Source organism: Microcaecilia unicolor, chromosome 3 (genome assembly GCF_901765095.1).
Source record: "Microcaecilia unicolor chromosome 3, aMicUni1.1, whole genome shotgun sequence".
Classification (NCBI taxonomy): domain Eukaryota; kingdom Metazoa; phylum Chordata; class Amphibia; order Gymnophiona; family Siphonopidae; genus Microcaecilia; species Microcaecilia unicolor.
Window position 1 is genome coordinate 474,870,927 of NC_044033.1, and position 18,950 is coordinate 474,889,876.

Consider the following 18,950-nt stretch of genomic DNA (forward strand, 5'->3'; position numbering starts at 1 on the left):
GGACACCAGCTGGGCACCCTAGGTCAGTGCGGTGGACTTCAGAAAAAGCTCCCACATGCATAGCTCCCTTACCACGGGTGCTGAGCTCCCAACCCCCCTCCCCCAAAACCCACTACCCACAAATGTACAACACTGCCATAGCTCTTAGGGGTGAAGGGGGCACCTACATGTGGGTACAGTGGGTTTTGGAGGCCTCCCATTTACCAGCACAAGTGTTACAAGTGGGTGGGGGGATGGGCCTGGGGCCACCTGGCTGAAGTGCACTGCGGTACCCACTAAAAGTGCTCCAGGGACCTGCATACACGCAGGCCTCTAGGACTGGTTGCTGCTATATAACATTGGCACACAAGTTGACACCTGAAGACTAATCTGTCCGAAAATGTCCTTTATTGGAATAACCGCCTTTACTCACAGTTAACTGCAGATCAGAGGTTGTGCCCCACTGGCAACGAGTCTCCCTGGTACTGAGATGAGCAGTAGGTCAGAGCTGGCAGAATGCTGTACAGTGCCCTCTTTCAGCCACATTCAAGGGAAGAACTAAGTTGTCTAACGTGGCTAACACAGGAAAGGGAACTAAAACTGGCTTACAAAAATGGCCACTACCGCATGGACTACAACAGGAAACACAACAGGGCACACTCTAACCCAGTAGGCAGGGGGAAAAGCACCATGGGAGAAGAGCCTACCAACTACCAACATCGTGAGACTGTAACACAAGCTAATGAAATCACGGAGCCCAATACTCTACACCCACCACAATGCAATGCTGATGTGACCCTGTACTGCACCCGAGAGCCACATCTGACCCAGGGAAAGGCTGTGAGAAGATCGAACACATTTTGCTGTCATGGAGGTGGGTACGGCATTTGAGGCTGGCATACAGGCTGGAAAAAAAGTTTTTAAAGTGGGGTTTTTTTTTGGTGGGAGGGGGTTAGTGACCACTGGGGGAGTCCGGGGAGGTCATCCCCGATTCCCTTCAGTGGTCATCTGGGCAGTTGGAGCACTTTTTTGGGACTTGTTCGTGAAAAAAAAGGGTCCAAAAAAAGTGACCCAAAATCGCGGTAAAAACGCCTTTATTTTTTCGATTATCAGCTAAAGACGCCCATCTCTCCTTGGCTGATAACCACGCCCCAGTTCCGTCTCCACCACACCTCCGACACGCCCCCGTCAACTTTATTCGTTTCCGCGACGGAGTGCAGTTGGAAACGCCCAAAATCGGCTTTCGATTATACCAATTTGGGCGCCTTTGCGAGACAAACGTCTATCTCCCGATTTAGGTTGCACTATAGGCGTTTTTCTCTTTCGAAAATAAGCTGGATAGACACCTAATGCAGCTTAGTAAAAAGGCCTCCTTATTAGTTATAGCCTGGATGGGTTCTGCACTCAACCCAGTATTGTTTATTCCAATTTTTGAGTGCCTCAGAGTTGCATTATACTGTGATTTAGGAAAATGTGCCAAAGAAGTTACAGCTAGCACTGGGGTAGTTAGCGTTTTGTGAGGCATGTAAGACTTGGTTTTTCAGGAAGCGTTTTATGATTGATTTTTCTGTGTTATATTTTCTCTGTTTGTTTGTGTCTTATATTTTGTCTTTGATGTGTTTGAGTTTGTTTTAGATCATTTTTGATTGATATTATAGACTGGTAATTTATGTCTGTTTTATTATGTTTATGTTCTTTTTGCAAGTCATCAGGAGCATGTAGTATTTTGGGCATATATAAACAAACTCCTCCACTAATGATTTTATTTTTTAATCAAATGTGATTCAACTGGTATTCGAAAAGGGAACTCATTTGACTCGATTCCAGAACAGGGAAGTATATTTTTGACAAAAGGAAGCTCTAGACCTTAGAAAAGGGTAGACATACCAGTTCTCAAAGGCTATTAACCGGTTGGGTTTTCTGGATAACCTCCATTTAAATGTACATGTAACCGCATGCCTACCCCACTCTAAAGAAAAAATGATGCCTACTTTCCTTTAGAAGAATACTAGCATAGCTGGGTATATACACTTATATACGCTGAGACATATACACTTACAGTAGCCATAGAGCTGGCGTGTGTGTACTTATATTCCAAAGATATGTGTATAACTTTGCACACTGCCTACACTCTGCTCAGATGCCACCCATGTGTATGCCCACCTAAAAACCCCACATTATCGAAAATATGTGAGCAATGGGAGGAAGTGATGTCATCACACAGAATGGCACACGATCAGACAGTTCTGCACTGCCCTAGTGCACACCTTGATACATCACCATCATCTAGTTCCATACCAGCTCAAAACCCAGACAATCTGATGCTGCAGGTAACACCCTAAGCGAGAAGATGAGTATTAAGAATCGACCGGTAAATTTGGTGGAGTTTGCCTATACCAGAGGCCCCGCTTAGAATCATAAGGAAGGATCCAATATGGCAGAAGCCCAAGACCAATCACAAGCTCTTGCTGTCTCACAACAAGTCCTAGGCCCTGGAGCTAAGCCTTTGGCGATGGGAGCTGCTCCAAGAGATAAAATCTGAAGTAAAGGCGGTGTGATCCGAGTGATTCAGCGATGCTGAAGGAAAGGATAGTGAATTTCCTGGAAGCCAATAAGTTGCAAGATCCGAGACAACATGGTTTTACCAAAGGTAAATCATGCCAAATGAATCTCATTGAATTCTTTGACTGGGTGACCGGAAAATTGAATCATGGACGTGCTATAGACGTAATCTACTTAGATTTCAGCAAAGCTTTTGACACAGTTCCTCACAGGAGGCTCTTGAATAAACTTGACAGGCTGAAGATAGGACCTGACATGGTGAACTGGATTAGGAACTGGTTGATGGACAGATGCCAGAGGGTGGTGGTTAATGGAATTCGCTCGGATGAGGGAAAGGTGAGTAGAGGAGTGCCTCAGGGATTGGTGCTGGGGCCGATTCTGTTCAATATATTTGTGAGTGACATTGACGAAGTGTTAGAAAGTAAAGCTTGCCTTTTTGCGGATGATACTAAGATTTGTAACAGAGTGGACACCCAGGAGGGAGTGGAAAACATGAAAAAGGATCTGCAGAATCTAGAAGAATGGTCTAAGGTTTGGCAATTAAAATTAAATGCGAAGAAATGCAAAGTGATGCACTTAGGGAGTAGAAATCCACGGGAGACGTATGTGTTAGGCGGTGAGAGTCTGATATGTACAGACAGGGAGAGGGATTGTGGGGTGATAGTATCTGAGGATCTGAAGGCCGTAGCCAGAAGGTTGCTAGGCTGTATAGAGAGAGGTGTGACCAGCAGAAGAAAGGAGGTTTTAATGCCCCTGTATAAGTCATTGGTGAGGCCCCACCTGGAGTATTGTGTTCAGTTTTGGAGGCCGTATCTTGCTAAGGTTGTAAAAAGAATTGAAGCGGTGCAAAGAAAAGCTACAAGAATGGTATGGGATTTGCGTTACAAGACGTATGAGGAGAGACTTGCTGACCTGAACATGTATACCCTGGAGGAAAGGAGAAACAGGGGTGATATGATACAGACATTCAAATATTTAAAAGGTATTAATCCGCAAATGAACCTTTTCCGCAGATGGGAAGGTGGTAGAACTAAAGGACATGAAATGAGATTGAAGGGGGGCAGACTCAAAAAAAATGTCAGGAATTATTTTTTCACGGACAGAGTGGTGGATACTTGGAATGCCCTCCCGCTGGAGGTGGTGGAGATGAAAACGGTAACGGAATTCAAAAATGCGTGGGATAAACATAAAGGAATCCTGTTCAGACGGAATAAATCCTCAGAAGCTTGCGGAGATTCGATGGCAGAGCCGGTGGTGGGAGGCAGGGCTAGTGCTGGGCAGACTTCTACGGTCTGTGCCCTGAAAATGGTAGATACAAATCAAGGTCAGGTAGATACAAAAAGTAGCACACATAAATTTATCTTGTTGGGCAGACTGAATGGACCATGCAGGTCGTTCTCTGCCGTCATCTACTATGTTACTATCCTGCTAATTTTCGCAAGAGAAGGGCGGCCATCTTCCGACACAAATCGGGAGATGGCCGGCCATCTCTCAAGTCCGGCGAAATCGGTATAATCGAAAGCCGATTTTGGCCGGCCTGAACTGCAGTCCATCGCCGGCCAAACTTCAAGGGGGTATGTTGGCAGGGTACAGAAGGCGGGGCGGGGGCGGGGTTAAGAGATGGCTGGCTTCGCCCGATAATGGAAAAAAGAAAGCCGGCCCTGACGAACATTTGGCCGACTTTACTTGGTCCCTTTTTGTTCACGATCAAGCCTCAAAAAGGTGCCCCAACTGACCAGATGACCACCAGAGGGAATGGGGGATGACCTCCCCTTACTCCCCCAGTGGTCACCAACCCATTCCCACCCAAAAAAATAAAAATAAAAAATATTTTTTTGCCAGTCTCAAATGTCATACCCAGCTCCATGACAGCAGTATGCAGGTCCCAGGAGTAGTTTTCAGTGGGTGCAGTGAACCTCAGGCAGGTGGACCCAAGCCCCCTCCTACCTGTTACACTTGTGGTGGTAAATGGGAGCCCTCCAACCCCCCCCCCCCAAAACCCACTGTACCCACACGTAGGTGCCCCCCTTCATCCCTAAGGCCTATGGTAGTGGTGTACAGTTGTGGGGATTGGGATTTGGGGGGCTCAGCACACAAGGTAAGGGAGGAATGCACCTGGGAGCAATTTTTGAAGTCCACTGCAGTGCCCCCTAGGGTGCCCGGTTGGTGTCCTGGCATGTGAGGGGGGCCAGTGCACTACAAATGCTGGCCCCTCCCAAGACCAAATGCCTTGGATTTGGCCGGGTTTGAGATGGCCGGCATCGGTTTCCATTATCGGCGAAAACCGATGCCAGCCATCTCAAACCCGGCCATCTCTGACATTTGGCCGGCCTTAACCGTATTATTGAAATGAAAGATGGCTGGCCATCTTTTTTGATAATACGGTTCGGGACTGCTCTTTGCGGCGCCGGCCATATAGATGGCCGGCGCCATTCAATGATGCCCCTCTATGTTACTATGTTCCCCTCCTTGCCAAAGAGTTCCCTAATTCCCCTTTACTCCCTACCTCTAGCCCATTCTTTTGGGTATCCTTTTACTTTATCTGGAATGAATGTTGACTTCTTTCCTTTCAATTTATTGTAGTTCCTTTTTCCTTTTCTCCATGTATGTCTTATTTAGATTGTAAACCACCTAGGTCTACAAGTTAGTAAAGGCAGTATAACAAGTTACTGTTAACAAATAAATAAATATTTAATCATGGGTAATCCCCAATGTATTCTTGGGTCGAGGGAGGGGTGCTGGAAAAGGGGGAGGGATTATAACCTGAGTGTAGTGCAAATTGTTCTGAAGTTGGAAGTTCAACAATGTATAAAAATCTCAGAAATGAAAATATGCAAATAGTTATAGAATACAGCTTAGGTGGTGTATCGTGCACATATATGCATATATATGCTGGTATTCTAATGATTTAAGTTCATATGTGGCACCTACAAGTAGGTGTCCACTTTATGGAATTGCTTCATCAATGTGGGTCTCTTCCAATGGAAATGAAGCTCTAGAACATGGGGGTTGCAGGATGAGGGTGGAAGGGGGTACACACTCATGAGTAATCATAAGGGGACAATCAAAATATGTATACCCTGGAGGAAAGGTAGGACATGGAAGATATGATATAGATTCATTTAAATCTTTATATAAATGCACAGGAGGTGGGCCTCTTTCAATAGATGGAAGGCTCTGGGACAAGGGGTCATAGCATGAAGGTGAAAGAAATTAGACAAGGTAGAATCTAAAGAAACATTTCTTTATGGAAACAGTGATGAATGTATGGAACAGCCTCCAAGTGGACATGGTGAAGACAAGAACAGTAAATGAATTAAGAAAGCATAGGAGCATAGAAGATCTCTGAAGGAAAGGAAAGGATTACAGAGCTTAGTAGTTAATGTGGATGGGCAGACTGGGTAGCCCATGTGATCTTTGTCTTCCATCATTTTCTATATTTATATGAATATGCAAGAGACAGATCTGTATATATTGAAAGCAGTGTATGAAATTTATTTCACATATATTCATTAAGGTTATCTGGAAAATATAACTGGTGTGCTCAGACCTGTGGTTCGTGGGTATGAAGCTGGAGTGGGCTAGATTCAGGAACAATAAAAAATATACATTTCTTCACAGAAAATATGGTGGGCATAAGGAAGAGCCATCCAATGCAGAGAACAGAAAAAACAGTAACAGAATTCAAGAAAACATGAAACAGACTTCAGAGGATCCTTGGTGAGGGAGAAGAGAGACTGAAGTCCAAGAAAATTGGGATCTGTGTTATAACAATAGGAGTATTATAAGTAGATCAATTATTGACACAGCTTCTTTTGCTTTGGATCAACTTTCAGCAACAGACGTTTCACAATCAAATGGAAATTTATCTAATTCAAGTGATGAATGGATAGGAATATGAAAAATAATATAAACAAACATCTTACTTGGTCTCCTCTTTCTCCAGGAATTCCTTCTGCCCCAGTGTCACCCTAAATAAACAATGAAATTGTAAAATTCCTACTTCTTCCTAACATGCTTCATATTTCCAGGAAGCTCAACAGTCAGTCAATATAATAGTCACATGCATCTCTAGAGAAGAAAAAAAAACCTTACCTGTTCCCCTTTGGGGCCTGGCTCCCCTACCCCACCCTAAACAGAAAACGACAAAGAGAAAAAATAATATTTCAAAAGCGGGTATTTTAAATGAATTTCCAGAGTATTTGAGCAATATGTGAAATGGAACTGAATGGGAGCAGCATTTTGCTTAAAACTACTGTGTACCCAGAATCTGATGTGACTGTGTGTGCTGCTGCCCTGATGTACTCATTTCCCCATCACAAAACATGTAATTGGCATATAATATACATGATTTCAGAAGGGTTAGATACTGATTTATACATGTAAATCAACACAGACACATAAGTAGTGATTTTAGAAAATGCGCTACATACACATATGCTGGCAGCACACAGAGATGCATTACTACTACTACTACTATTTAGCATTTCTATAGTGCTACAAGGCATACGCAGCACTGCACAAACATAGAAGAAAGACAGTCCCTGCTCAAAGAGCTTACAATCTAATAGACAAAAATAAAGTAAGCAAAACAAATCAATTAATATGTACAGGAAGGTAGGTGGAGGCGAGTGGTTACGAGTCAAAAGCAATGTTAAAGAGGTGGGCTTTCAGTCTAGATTTAAAGGTGGCCAAGGATGGGGCAAGACGTAGGGGCTCAGGAAGTTTATTCCAGGCGTAGGGTGCAGCGAGACAGAAGGCGCAAAGTCTGGAGTTGGCAGTAGTGGAGAAGGGAACAGAAGAAGGATTTATCCATGGAGCATTCTGGTCATAGTTTGGGCAAAGTTATAGGTGTATTCCGTATTTTAGAATGGCAGTACAAGAGAATCCCATAACATATTCCCATTGCCATTTATGCCTGCTTCAAGCCATATAAAACTTAGGACCACTGAGAAGTTGATCTGAAGGCTGTAGATTGTAGAATACAGCATCCCATCTTTTGGGCTTCGGGTGAGAGCATACTTTTTTTGCTGTATATAAGAAGCTTCTCAAAGAACGGCTTGTTATACAACACAAAACAGTTTGCTTAGTCTTGAAGGCTGAGGACCTGGTATTGTCCACGACAAAGTTCTTTTTTCTAGTTGAAACATGGCCATGTGTGGGACAACCTCACTGGATCTACAGGAGCCCGGTAGTAGTTCCCACCCTCAGCGTTTACTCGGCAGTGACCACAGCCCGGTTACCACTGGGTTAGCATGGGAGCCCTTACCGCCACCTCAATGGGTTGCGGTATGTGTTCCTCAAAAATGGCCGCACGGTAAGTGGTTCACTTACTGCACAGCCATTTCTTTTTGAGAAATAAAGACAGCTTTTTACCCACTGCAGTAAAAGGGGGCCTCAGTGCACGTTGAAAACATCCTTTTATCGCAGTTTAGTAAATGGATCCCTCAAAGATCTCAATATGTATACTTTGGAAGAAAGGTGGGAGCCCGGTTGGTGTCTTGGCACGTCAGGGAGACCAGTGCACTACGAATGCTGGCTCCTCCCACGACCAAAGGGCTTGCATTTGGTCATTTCTGAGATGGGCGTCCTTGGTTTCCATTATCGCCGAAAATCGAGGATGACCATCTCTAAGGACGACCATCTCTAAGGTTGACCTAAATTTCACGATTTGGGCGTCCCCGACCTTATTATCGAAACAAAAGATGGACGCCCATCTTGTTTCGATAATACGGGTTTCCCCGCCCCTTTGCCGGGAAGTTCTGCGAGGACGTCCTCAGGAAACATGGACGCCCCTTTCAATTATGCCCCTGCACGTAAGTCTGCAGCAACACACCTATATTATGCGCTAACAATTACTGCCAGGTCTATGGCTGGCATAAACATTAGCACCTAAATGTGACATTCATGTGAATACAGTATTCTGAAAGTTAAGTGCATAAATACTGGCCCTGCTCCTGCATCTCCCCTGTGAATACCCCTCTTGCATTTATGCACTAAGGGTTCTTTTACTAAGGTGCGCTGAAAATGGCTTGTGGTAATGTAGGCGCAGGTTTTGGGTGCACACTGATCCATTTTTCAGAACTTGTAAAAAAGGCTTTTTAAAATTTTTGCCGAAAATGGATGTGTGGCAAAATCAAAATTGCCACGCGTCCATTTTGGGTCTGTGACCTTACAGCCAGCCATTGACCTAGCGGTAAAGTGTCACGCAGTAACCGGGCTGTAATGACCTATGTGTGTCAAATGCCACTTGGTGCATGTCCGATACGCGTGTCTGAAAATAAAAATGATTTTTTCAGCGTGTGTTGACGTGCACCAAAAATTAAATTACTGCAAGAGCCACGTGGTAACTGGGCAGTAACACCATTTTGGCGTGCGTTGGGCGCATATAGACTCTTACGCAGCTCAGTAAAAGGGCCCCTAAGCCATTCAAGAATGTTAATACATTGCTATTTATGTGCGTTAATGTGCAATTGGGGTGAATGCTATATATGGCACCAAAAAAAGTGCTATTCTATAAGCCGTACTTAAAGTTAGGTGCAGTTTATAGACTAGAGTTTATAATCGCACCTAACTTTAGGCACGACCATTTGCACCAACTGAAACATGGTACAAATATATGTACCTACATTAGGCACATACCCTCTCTATTCTATAACAATGTGCGTTAATTTTAAGAACACCCCTGTTCTGCCTATGATTCTCCCATATCCACGTCCCCTTTTTCAGATCATGCATAAAATTTAGATATGGATCCGGTGCCTAAAGTTACATGCGTAAATGGCAATTAAATCTAATTATTGACAATGATAGCTTGCTAAAATGCCAATTATTGGCACTAATTAGCTTGTTATTCAATTAAATTATGCACACCCAAATTCGTGCATAGAAATTTTGGTGACATTTATAGTATTGGGGAGATAGTACTTAAATTTTAGTAACCTGATATAGAATGAAGGAGTAAGGGCCAGATTCTATATAAAGCGCCTACTACTACTACTACTACTATTTAGCATTTCTATAGCGCTACAAGGCATACGCAGCGCTGCACAAACATAGAAGAAAGACAGTCCCTGCTCAAAGAGCTTACAATCTAATAGACAAAAATAAATAAAGTAAGCAAATCAAATCAATTAATGTGAACGGGAAGGAAGAGAGGAGGCTAGGTGGAGGCGAGTGGTTACAAGTGGTTACGAGTCAAAAGCAATGTTAAAGAGGTGGGCTTTCAGTCTAGATTTAAAGGTGGCCAAGGATGGGGCAAGACGTAGGGGCTCAGGAAGTTTATTCCAGGCGTAGGGTGCAGCGAGACAGAAGGCGCGAAGTCTGGAGTTGGCAGTAGTGGAGAAGGGAACAGATAAGAAGGATTTATCCATGGAGCGGAGTGCACGGGAAGGGGTGTAGGGAAGGACGAGTGTGGAGAGATACTGGGGAGCAGCAGAGTGAATACATTTATAGGTTAGTAGAAGAAGTTTGAACAGGATGCGAAAACGGATAGGGAGCCAGTGAAGGGTCTTGAGGAGAGGGGTAGTATGAGTAAAGCGACCCTGGCGGAAGATGAGACGGGCAGCAGAGTTTTGAACCGACTGGAGAGGGGAGAGGTGACTAAGTGGGAGGCCAGCAAGAAGCAGATTGCAGTAGTCTAAACGAGAGGTGACAAGGGTGTGGATGAGGGTTTTGGTAGAGTGCTCGGAAAGAAAGGGGCGGATTTTACGGATGTTGTAAAGAAAGAAACGACAGGTCTTGGCGGTCTGCTGGATATGAGCAGAGAAGGAGAGAGAAGAGTCAAAGATGACCCCAAGGTTTCGAGCTGAGGATACAGGGAGAATGAGAGAGCCATCAACAGAAATAGAAAACGGGGGGAGCGGGGAGGTGGGTTTGGGGGGGAAAATGAGAAGCTCGGTTTTGGTCATATTTAATTTCAGGTGGCGTTGAGACATCCAGACAGCAATGTCAGACAAGCACGCTGAAACTTTGGTTTGGATGCAAGGTGAGATATCAGGGGTAGAAAGGTAGATTTGGGAGTCATCAGCATAGAGATGGTAGGAAAAGCCATGGGATGAGATTAATGAACCAAGGGAAGAAGTGTAGATAGAAAAGAGGAGGGGACCAAGAATAGAACCCTGAGGTACGCCGACACGGTAAACATTTCTGCCTAAGTGTATTCTATAACGCAAACAAAGATCCCACAGTCTCTGGTAAAAAATGTCAATTGTTCACTACTAGAACCAGGACAACTGCTACCTAGACTAATAACTAGTAATTTCTCAATATTTTTGACTGTTTTTTTGAAAGAGTACCCTCAGAATTTTCCACAATTAGGCAATTAGTAGTAACTGTTACCACTGGGCAACAGTTACTACTAATTGCCGAATTATGGAAAATTCTGAGGGTACTCTTTCAAAAAACCAGTCAAAAAATATTTCAATATATACTTTCAGAAAGTTTGGTATTGAGAAATTAGTAGTTATTAGTTAGTTAGCAGTTGTCCTGGTTCTAGTAGTGAATAAGTGTATTCTATAAGCAGTACCTAGATTTAGGCGCAGAATATAAAAAATGCTTAGTTGATATCCCAGTGCCTAAAACAAAGGGCCAATATTTACACCGACAAAAACGAGACGTAAATCCCTGCACGTGGATTTACGCACACTGGGCCATATTCTATAACTACGCATGTAAATTTTGAACCACCCATAACCACGCCCCTTTTGAACTGCACACATTAGAATTTAGGTGCAGTTCATTAAAGAATATGCTTAGTGAGTTGTGTATGTACATTCCAATTATTATTAATTAGTGCTTATTATTGCTTGTTAAGTACTGTTATCAATGCTGATTAGCTTGTTAAGCCAATTAAGTTATGCACGTTATTATAGAATACACCTGGATTTTGGCACGGCTCTCTAGACATGCTATATAGAATCCGGGAGTACGTGCATAAATAAAATCAGTGGGAGAAATACTTTCTTTAAGTAGAATTTATGAACTTACCCTATAACCTTTAACTCCAGGCAGGCCATGAGGGCCAGGCAAACCCAAAAATCCTGGGTCACCTATAGGACCCTACAAAGCAAACACACAGTGAAAAGTGTTAGCATATGCACTACAGAGAATAAAAGGGGCCTGTGAAAGGCATACTAGGAAGCAATCCATAAACTGAGAAGTTCAGTTACTGCTAGTGGAGCTCTGCAGCTGCTACTGGCTTTTCTTCTGCTTCCTTGTATATTTGTGCTCTCCATGGGTCTGCATTCCTCTTTAACAGTGGTCCCATTCAGTCCAGGCTTATTAAAATTTCAATCCACTATTACTGTGTAAATAGGGTTTACAGCACTAAAGGGCTATTCATGTTGCTGCTTCACAGTTCCATAGAGCTGGGGCTAAGCTCAAGCCTTCATTTAATCCTGCTCCCTCTGTATAATGCTTCTTATATACTTTATCTTTAAGAACTACAATGCAAACACATTTTAACAGTATGTACATGGAGAAACTTCCACAAACTTCACATTGCATCATGACTATTTCATGCATTTCTCATAGGAACTCTAACCTTGTGTTTGTTTTGTCTTAACCTAATTTCCTTATAGTGGAGGAGTAGCCTAGTGGTTAGTGCAGTGGACTTTGATCCTGGGGAACTGAGTTTAATTCCCACTGCAGCTCCTTGTGACTCTGGCCAAGTCACTTAACCCTCCATTGCCCCTGGTACAAAATAAGTACCTGAATATATGTAAACTGTTTTGAATGTAGTTGCAAAAACCTCAGAAAGGTGGTATATCAAGTCCCATTTCCTTTTCCCTTATAACAAATGGCTCACTGGATACTGATTCCACACTGGAGCATAATAAACTATGGAAAAGTAAATTTAGTGCAAGTAAAGTGCTTACCACTTTCCCAGGTGGTCCTGGAGGGCCAATAGGACCTGATTCACCTCTATCCCCCTTTAACAAAACAGAAGAATATTGTTAAAGCCTGAAACTGAGAATATACTTATGGGTAATACATACTAGCTTCATAAATATATGTTTTGCAGTTCATTTTGATGATAATATAGTCATTTGATTACAAAGGTATATGTATACATAAACATAAATAGTTTGCTCACTTGTCCAACACGATGCACAGCAGATAAAGGCCAGCCCAGATAGACATGGAAAGAGCTATAAGTGCTACCTCTCTTTCCATGTCAAGGCTGAACAATGGGGAAGTTGTGGCCTGAATCTAAATTTTCCAAACTAAAGTCAGCTCTGCACTTGTCGGATCATATCTCAGTAGCTCAAGAGGCCTCACCAAGCCATGATCTGACTCAGCTTTGATTCTTTTTAGCTCCAGTGCCTGGAACCTGAAGGAAGGGATTTGTCAGTTGCACCCTCAGTTGGTATCTCAAAGTTTTAAGATTGCTGCAAGGAGTCACATGTTAAGGGAAAGAACTGCATTAGAGTATGAGGAAGTCTCCCTGTCTGCCAAGTAAGTGTACACTCTGCCCCATCAAAAACCTAAAGAAACTTGCAATACAATTCAATATGATTCACTTAGAAATCCACATCATCCAAGCTGAATTTGATTCAGGTTAAGAAGACTAAACAAAAATCCAGGCTATGAAAGCATAATCCCAGTTAATCATCCTTCCCTTGTGTTTGGTGTGCCACTTTAGCAGTACTGCCTGCACTCTTCTACCCTATTTTGGTCTAGTGAGTGAAAGTGGAGAATCTGAAAAGGCAAGTGCTTTAAGCCCTGCAGTGGCTGATGTGAGCTAAATCCAAACAAAATAAGACAATTTCTCTCCTTTACCCCACAGGCCACTACAAACCAACATCTGTAGCCAGCAGCATAAGGACAGAGAAAAGAGACGGATGAAGGGAGATATGATTGAAGTCTACAAAATCCTGAGTGGTGTAGAATGAGTGGAAGTAAATTGACTTGAGGAAGTTACATGGAAATACTTTTAAAACAAATAGGAGGAAATATTTTTTTCACTCAACGAATAGTTAAGTTCTGGAATTCTTTGCTGGAGGAGGTGGTAACAGCGGTTAGTGTATCTGGGTTTAAAAAAGGTTTGCACATATTCCTGGAGGAAAAGTCCATAGTCTGCTATTGAGACAGACATGGGAAGCAACTGTTTGCCCTGGGATTTGTAGTATGGAGTGTTGCCATGATTTGGGTTTCTGCCAGGTTTACTTGTGACCTGGCTTGGCTACTGTTTGGAAAACAGGATACTGTGATAGATGGACATTGGTCTGACCCAGTATGGCTACTCTTATGTTCTTATGTTCTAAGACTTACATCTCCCTTCCCCCATATGTTCATACTGTGTGTTTCATATGCCCACTCTTCCAGTTAAAAGCACTGGGTTTTACAGTAGATCAGCATAAATAGAAGGGAAGGAATATGGTCAAGAGAAGAACGCATAGTCCTAATTTTCCATGCATACTCAAAATTCTCTACTCATTGACCACGAATAATGAATCTAACTAACTGTACAATCTTAAAACACTTCCTTCCCCTCCCCCCTTTCCTATCCATATTGTAGTTCTGCCCTCTTCCCCTCCGAGGTACCGCAGGAGCCCTTATCGCCACCTCAATGGAAGAGTTCTCTTACCACATGGTCATGTGTGTCTGGGGGCTTTTTTACCTGCTGCGGTATAAAGGGCCCTGGTGCATGGGGAAAATGGCCTCCACCACTAGCACAGGGCCCTTTTTCTCGTACCTTGGTAAAAGGACCCCTAAGTCTGTTGAAACAATGAATATGTTCACTCCTGTCATATAATACAAGACAATGACAAACCCTTTAAGGCTTCATTCACAGCACCACAGTAGACATCTGTGGTATCTCTCAATCATGATTCTCTGAAAATTCTCTCTTCTCTTTCCTTCTTCACATTCCCCACCACAGACAAAGACGTTTAAGTCCTAATCCTACTAAAACAATGAATATGTAGGTCTCAGTTCCTTTATTTTGAATTAATAAGGAATTTTTTAAACACATAAATTAGGTTGTTACTAAATCTGTATCATTCTGATTAAAATTCTGGAGTGTTATGAACCCATTTCCTCGATCCTATAACTGACACAATCAATTCTGTGATATCAACACTGCTAAATACTTGCATTTTTATGTGTTTTATGCCAGAATGCTCAGATCATTACAGAAGGTATTACATTCTTAAAGCAAAATGTTGAAAGGACATGTAAACAAAATTCCTATCACCGAGGCGTTCAAATGTATAATCACCACGCTCTAATCTATTATAATCTGTCAAAAATGTTTCATTCTGATGAGAGGATTAGTAAATAAGTCAAAATGTCAACTTTCATTTCTACGCACTGCTACTTTCTTAGTCATAGACCTACATTCACACACTGCATGCTATTAAATACATGGTTCAGCAGGTAGCTGAACAGTGGAAGCACAAATACAGGAGTCAAACTCTACTAATCTTACTACTGAGACTTTAACCTCTATCTGTACCACATGAACACAAGAGATCAATTTAGTTGCTGTGTAACTTCTACCTTATATCGACAAGGGAGAAAAAATGTTTCAGCAAACAAGGCAGGTAGGAGGGAGATGTGAAAATAAGAGAAAGAAAAATCACAGCTAACCTCCTGTGATAAGGTTTATAGAAGCAATGTAGATGAAGGCAAAAATTGATCAGTAGGCTCATCCACTCTACCTTGTATTTGTTAAGGCTAGAGTGTGACCACTGATAAGACATAAAAGAACCTATCACTTCTACTCTCCCACCTTGGGTGTCAGAGCACACAAGATCCCCTGTTTAGTTCACAGCCAGTACCTTTCCCCTTCATTCCCATGTCAAACCACAAAGGTGTTCTCAAACTCAACTTTACAATTCAGTGGGGGACTGAGCCTTCTTATTGATTACATCCACACTTACATCTAAACAAGGTTCTAAATAAATTTCATATGCACACTTTTTGTATGAGAAGGAGGAAAAAGCCTTGAGAAAACTCCTGGACTCAACAAACAGTTTTCAAGGAGTTGGACTCCCTCATCATCAGCAAAACACCTCCTGGGGCTCTTAATAATTTGTTTCTATATTTCAAACTCTCAAACTTGGTATAAATTCAAATTTAGCTTTGTAGACTTGGTCTTAGTACATTTCTCCAAAAGTTGACCATGATCAACAGCAGCCAGCATTTCGAATTGTCCTTTCTGCATCAGGATCACAGGCCAATTAATCTGGAATTGAAGCAAAAATAATTAAGTATTGAGTGATGAAATGGTTCTTATTCCTCATATTTACTTAAGTGTGCTTACCTCCGCTCAATCTAGCCGGCGGAAGCTACTAAGATGCCCTTCCTTGAAAATGGCGGGTTCTTAAAGGATTGCGGATGTTACGTTGTGTTTTAAGTTAACTACCATAAATCTTCTTCGAGTGCGACTCTTAAATTTTTAATTTTTCAATTTTTTAATGGACCTTTAAACAAATTACTCCTATGTTGATAAATCAAAGAAAATGGATCCATTCAATTTTTGAATTAAGACTGGTTGGAACAGAAGATTTTAATTTGAAAATCCATCTCTGTTCATTTTGTAACAGGGTCCAACGCCTTACAGACTCACTCTGCCCAGTGATTTGTTGTAATACTAGACATCGAAGAGTGTTGAACCGATGCTGGTATTCTTCACAATGTAGTGCTAAAGGAGAAGTACTTTTTACAGTTTTAATTGCACTTTTATGTTCCACTAGTCTAACAAAAAGGGTCCGTGAAGTTTGACCAACATAACTTTTGTTGCACGGACAAATAATGCAATAGATAACAAAATCTGATTTGCATGTAGTATTTATCTTCAATTTATATGTCTCTCTAGTGGTTGGGTGTGTGAAGCTTGTAGTTTCTATCATCAAATCACACATCACACAGGCATTACACTTTTTATGCCCTTCAAAAATCAATGCAGTAGACTGTTCATCTAAAAATTTAGACGGGCCCAGTAACTCTTTTAGATTGCGTCCCCTGCAACATAGGAGTAATTTGTTTAAAGGCCCATTAAAAAATTAAAAATTTAAGGGTCGCACTCGAAGAAGATTTATGGTAGTTAACTTAAAATACAACGTAAGAATGACGTGTGACGTCCACAATCCTTTAAGAACCCGTCATTTTCAAAGAAGGGCGTCTTAGTAGCTTCCACCGGCTAGATTGAGCGGAGGTAAGCACACTTAAGTAAATATGAGGAATAAGAGGGGGAATCATTTCATCACTCAATACCTAATTATTTTTGCTTCGATTCCAGATTAATTGGCCTGTGATCCTGATGCAGAAAGGGCAATTCGAAAAGCTGCCATTGATCACGGTCAACTTTTGGAGAAATGTATTAAGACCAAGACTACAAAGCTAAGTTTGAATTTATACCGAGTTTGAAATATAGAAATGAATTATTAAGAGCCCCAGGAGGATTTTTTGCGGATGATGAGGAAGTCCAACTCCTTGAAAACTGTTTGTTGAGTCCAGGAGTTTGCTCGAGGCTTTTTCCTCCGTCTCATACAAAAAAGTGTGCATACGAAATTTATGTAGAACCTTGTTTAGATTTAAGTGTGGATGAAACCACAAAGATGGTCATTTTAGAAAGGTTAGGTGCCATTTACACATGTAAAATCTAGTATACAATGGGTATATGTGTGTAAATAACAACTTTGCGAAAGCTGCTACTTACATGCTGTGGATATTTATTTATTTGTGCTTGCATCCCACATAATCCAAATTCTAATTATTCAGTTCTATGTGACTTACAATAATTAATACTAGAAATACATACAATATATTGCTTCAAGTGAAATGAAAACAGTAACAACAAAAGACCTTTTATATTAGATAAGTAGATTGAGAAGTCATAACATTTTCTGTTTAGTTCATTGTCTAACTAATGCAAAAATTTATTGAAAAAGAATGACTTGAGGAATTTGTGAAATATTAGGTAATTAGTAATACCTCTTATCTCACTGGGGATGGAGTTCCACCATTTTGAATCTATATGTGAGAAACCTCTGCTCAATATCGATTTATATTTGATGTTTTTATAACTAAGAAAATGTAGCATGAGATTTCTTGATCTAGTAGACGCATTGCAGGCTGACAGATCTATCAGTTCCATTATGTAATTAGGGCTCATACCATAGATAATTTTGTATATGAATGTACATGTTTTAAAGATGATTCTAGCTTTAACTGAAATCCAATGTAATTTAGATAGTAGTGGAGAAGCCCTATCGAATTTTGAAGCTTTGAATACGAGTCTAGCAGCTGTATTTAGGGTAGTTAGTTTTTGATGATAGACTCCTTGTTCCCTAAATAAACTGAGTTGCAGTAATCCAGTTGTGATATAACTAACATTTGTACAAGTGATCGAAATTTAGTAAATGGGAAGAAAAGTCCAATTCTTTTCAACTTCCATAAAGTCCTGAAATGATTTCAAAGGGGTGTAGTGAGGGTGGATTTTTAAAAGATGTGTACTTTCCATATGGCATTTACACATCCTCTAGATAGCACATAAGTGAGAACAAACTGCTTGTTTGGACCTGGGGTTTTAAGCAAAGAATGAGGGATCAATTCAGCTTGAATTTTACTTGCACCTTTTCAGTAAATAATTGGATGTTTCAGCATAAATTAAAGCTTAATGTTGATAAAACGAAATATGTATTAACAGTAAACCAGATTCTATTCCTGATTCTATCTATATTGGCCAAACTGAATATAAGTTATCTACTGTAATAAAAATCTTGGGTGTATAGCGCTGCCTCAATGGAAGTACAAGTTGGCCCCTTATTGGAAAAAATCTTTCTTTCTTATGAGAAAGCTACGCTGTGTTCGTAGCTATTTTGACACAGTTTCATTTCATTTATTGATACAGGCTCTCTGTTTCTCACAACCAGACTATTGCAATCTAGTATTCTTCAGATGTACTAAATCTGAATTAAAAAGAATTCAAACCATCCAGAACACTGCGATACATTTGATATTTGGTTTAACCAACTACGATCATGTTTCTTCTTATTATATTAAACTTCATTTGCTGCCCTTTGAGGCCAGAGTTCTGTTTAAATTGGTCTGTTTTCTCTATAAACTATTGCATGGTCTAGCTCCCAATTACCTATATTTGTACTTTCAGTTTGCAGTTTTTGCTAGATCCAGGAGTATTACCTGTAACTATCTGTTTTCTTTTCCTTTACCCAAGGGTCAAAAGAGATTAAGGATGCTAGAATTCACCTTTGCATTCCAAGCCACTCAGAGATTTTCTTCTCCTCCCATTCATATATATAAAGGTTTTGAAGAAAGGTTAAGACCTTACTGTTTCAGAAATGTGTTCTTTTAAAATAATGTTTAATTTTAATTAGATTTTGTTATTCCTTTTAATAATATCCCAGAGGTTTGCTGTGGTTTGCCTTACTTTGTTACCC

The 18,950-nt window shown here is 41.2% G+C and overlaps 1 protein-coding gene across 1 annotated transcript in view; it reads right to left on the reverse strand.

The window, feature by feature from the left end:
- Window positions 1-18,950, reverse strand: part of COL9A1 (collagen type IX alpha 1 chain) — a 285,908-nt gene that overhangs the window by 45,317 nt on the left and 221,641 nt on the right. Inside the window, exons 29-32 of the mRNA XM_030199004.1 lie at window positions 12,420-12,473; window positions 11,530-11,601; window positions 6,637-6,672; window positions 6,468-6,512 (exon numbers count right to left, since the gene is read on the reverse strand). Coding sequence (XP_030054864.1) covers window positions 6,468-6,512; window positions 6,637-6,672; window positions 11,530-11,601; window positions 12,420-12,473 — 207 coding nt within the window. The remainder of the gene's footprint in view (window positions 1-6,467; window positions 6,513-6,636; window positions 6,673-11,529; window positions 11,602-12,419; window positions 12,474-18,950) is intronic.